We start from the raw sequence: 2,500 nt of genomic DNA on the forward strand, positions 1-2,500 counted from the left end.
AATTCTTTGGTTTAAACATAAGATCACAAATGTGGTTTTTGTTTTAGACTTAACCTAAAATCTAAGTCCCATCTCCAAAATCCTCATTCTTTCACCTCAGAAACATAACTAAAGGTAAATAAATTAAAGGTTTACAGTCCTTCTGAGGAAAAAGTATTGGTGGACCTAATTTTATTAATAACTGTAGCTTAGCTACTAACAAAAGCCACAAAGAGAAAGTGTGTTAGTTCCATTTTTAGCAACTCTACATCGGCCTCGTGTAATTATATAACCCCAACAACACTGCTATCATCTGCTTCTCGCTACTAACAGTTTCCCATACTGTATTGAAGAATTGTGAAGCAGCATATTTTACCAACACACATAAGCCACAAAAGATCACAGAATCACAAAAATCTTCATGTGGCCTCCAAAAACAACATCTGTAATATTTCTGTGTGTTTGACAGGAAAACTGTGTGTACGAGACCGTGGTCCCTCCGCTGGATGAGAGAGACTTTGAGAAAACAGTCACCCCTATAGTGCAAGAGTACTTTGAACATGGAGACACAAATGAAGTAGCTGTAAGTGCTGCAGATCATCATTCTGTGCAGATGACAACCTGTCAGTGGATGTTTCTCTGTCATAATCACCATTTCCACGCCAATCTGATTTCTTTTTCTACCTCCAGGAGCTGCTTGCAGAGCTGAACTTAGGGCCCATGCGGAGCGAGGTGCCCTCACTGGCTGTGTCTTTGGCCCTGGAGGCCAAAGCCAGTCACCGGGAGCTCACCTCCAGGCTTCTGGCTGACCTGTGCAGCTCTGTTCTGTCCCACAGTGACATGGAAAAGTCATTTGACAAACTGCTCAGAGAGCTGCCGGATCTCATCCTGGACACACCGGGAGCCCCACAGGTGAGTTAACTTCTGTGTAGCTCAAACTTTTTTATGTGTTTTTGACAATATCCTGCATTTTAGTTCCTCAATGTTGATAATTTACAGGAAGACAATCTTTGTTAAACAAACTAAAAGAAAACATTCAGAAATTTGTTGTTTCTGCTATTTCCTAAATGTACACAAACTGACAGCTGTACAAAATCCATATGTTACTATTTTTTTATTTATTTAAGAAAAATTCAGTCTATGGAGCTTTATGTTGTTTTATTTTATTTTTTTTTAAACAAATCGCTTTTTACATTCAGCTGGGTGTTTGGTTTTTGTTTGAGAAGTTTTAACGCGGCTGGTCGGTTTAGCAGAGGGGAATAACGCTGTGGTTTGATGTGATGGTTTGCGAGAGAGAGCCAGCGTGCTGGGTGTTTGCATTGAGCTTTTTCCTTTTCAGCCTGCACAGACATGAGATTGCTAGCTATTGTCTGTCTGCACTCGTAAAATGCAAGCTCAGCAAAGGACGCTCAGGGGTCTACTGGCTACCCTTCCCCCTCACCCCTCCTTCGACCATCTGATTTGGTCTCATCGGTCATTTGTGTCCCACTCTCTCCGTTCACAGCGGATTTAAAGGGGCATTATGATTCTACCCCTCCCCCATCCCCCTCCCTCTTCTCCTACACACAGTATTTCTCAGTTTCACACACACTCACTTCTTTTCTACCCATTTGCCTGCCAGTCTAGCCGCAGTGACGGGTCTGATGAGATGTAGCTGCCTCTTGTCTGTACAGGAACAATGAGCAACAGTGAGTGCAGGCTTTGTGGAGGCCAGAAGAGCAAAGCCAGCTCTTTCGTTTCCCTAAAACATGCTCTCACACTACTGTAAACAAAGACACACGTGCCCCAGAGGCCACTGTCAGTCATCTGTCCCATCAGTGTTTTCATGGCACTGTCAAACTAAAAGAAAGGAAAATGTCACCTCATAATGTTTACTGGTTTTGTGGCAGATTGTTGTTGCTTTTTGGATTTTTATACAGGTCACTTGGATTTTTATACAGGTCACTTACATTGACTTTTCACTTTATGATTTAGAGGACAGACTAACAGGTTGACAAAAGAATGTGATTAAATAAGATCTTATTAAATTGTGGTTTGTACAAATGATGCCTTGTAATGTGTTTTCTATTGTTTGCATGTTTTTCTTTCAGCTGGTTGGCCAGTTCATTGCACGTGCTGTTGGCGATCAAATATTGTCCAAGAGCTACATTGAGGGCTACAAAGGCAAAGTTGACTGTGAATATGCAAGGTATGTGATTTTAGGTGACATATTTGTGATTGGCAAACATTTTATGGATTGTTAACATAAACACTGCACTTTTTAATATATAAGAACAATTGCATTTTAAAGAAAAACACTGAATAGATCTGTGAATTATGGTGATGGTGGTTGTATCGTATGGACTCATTATGTAACCAGGACAGATCATCATTTATGGAAGAATAAATGCCAGTTTAGGTCCATTTTGAAAGGGGGAAATGCTAGAAGTTAGAAATGTTCTTGTTCCTTGTCCTCATACTAAAAGCAAAGGTACATTAACTTTATATTCAAGCTCACTTCTGATTACTTAAAAAGCTAAAA

At 40.4% G+C, this 2,500-nt stretch overlaps 1 protein-coding gene across 1 annotated transcript in view; it reads left to right on the forward strand.

The window, feature by feature from the left end:
* Positions 1–2,500, forward strand: part of pdcd4b (programmed cell death 4b) — a 9,005-nt gene that overhangs the window by 4,694 nt on the left and 1,811 nt on the right. Inside the window, exons 5-7 of the mRNA XM_079264790.1 lie at positions 449–562; positions 670–891; positions 2,070–2,167. Of these exons, the coding sequence (XP_079120916.1) occupies positions 449–562; positions 670–891; positions 2,070–2,167 (434 nt within the window). The remainder of the gene's footprint in view (positions 1–448; positions 563–669; positions 892–2,069; positions 2,168–2,500) is intronic.

The sequence above is a fragment of the Telmatherina bonti genome, assembly GCF_933228915.1.
Source record: "Telmatherina bonti genome assembly, chromosome: 3".
In the NCBI taxonomy this organism is placed as follows: Eukaryota; Metazoa; Chordata; class Actinopteri; order Atheriniformes; family Telmatherinidae; genus Telmatherina; species Telmatherina bonti.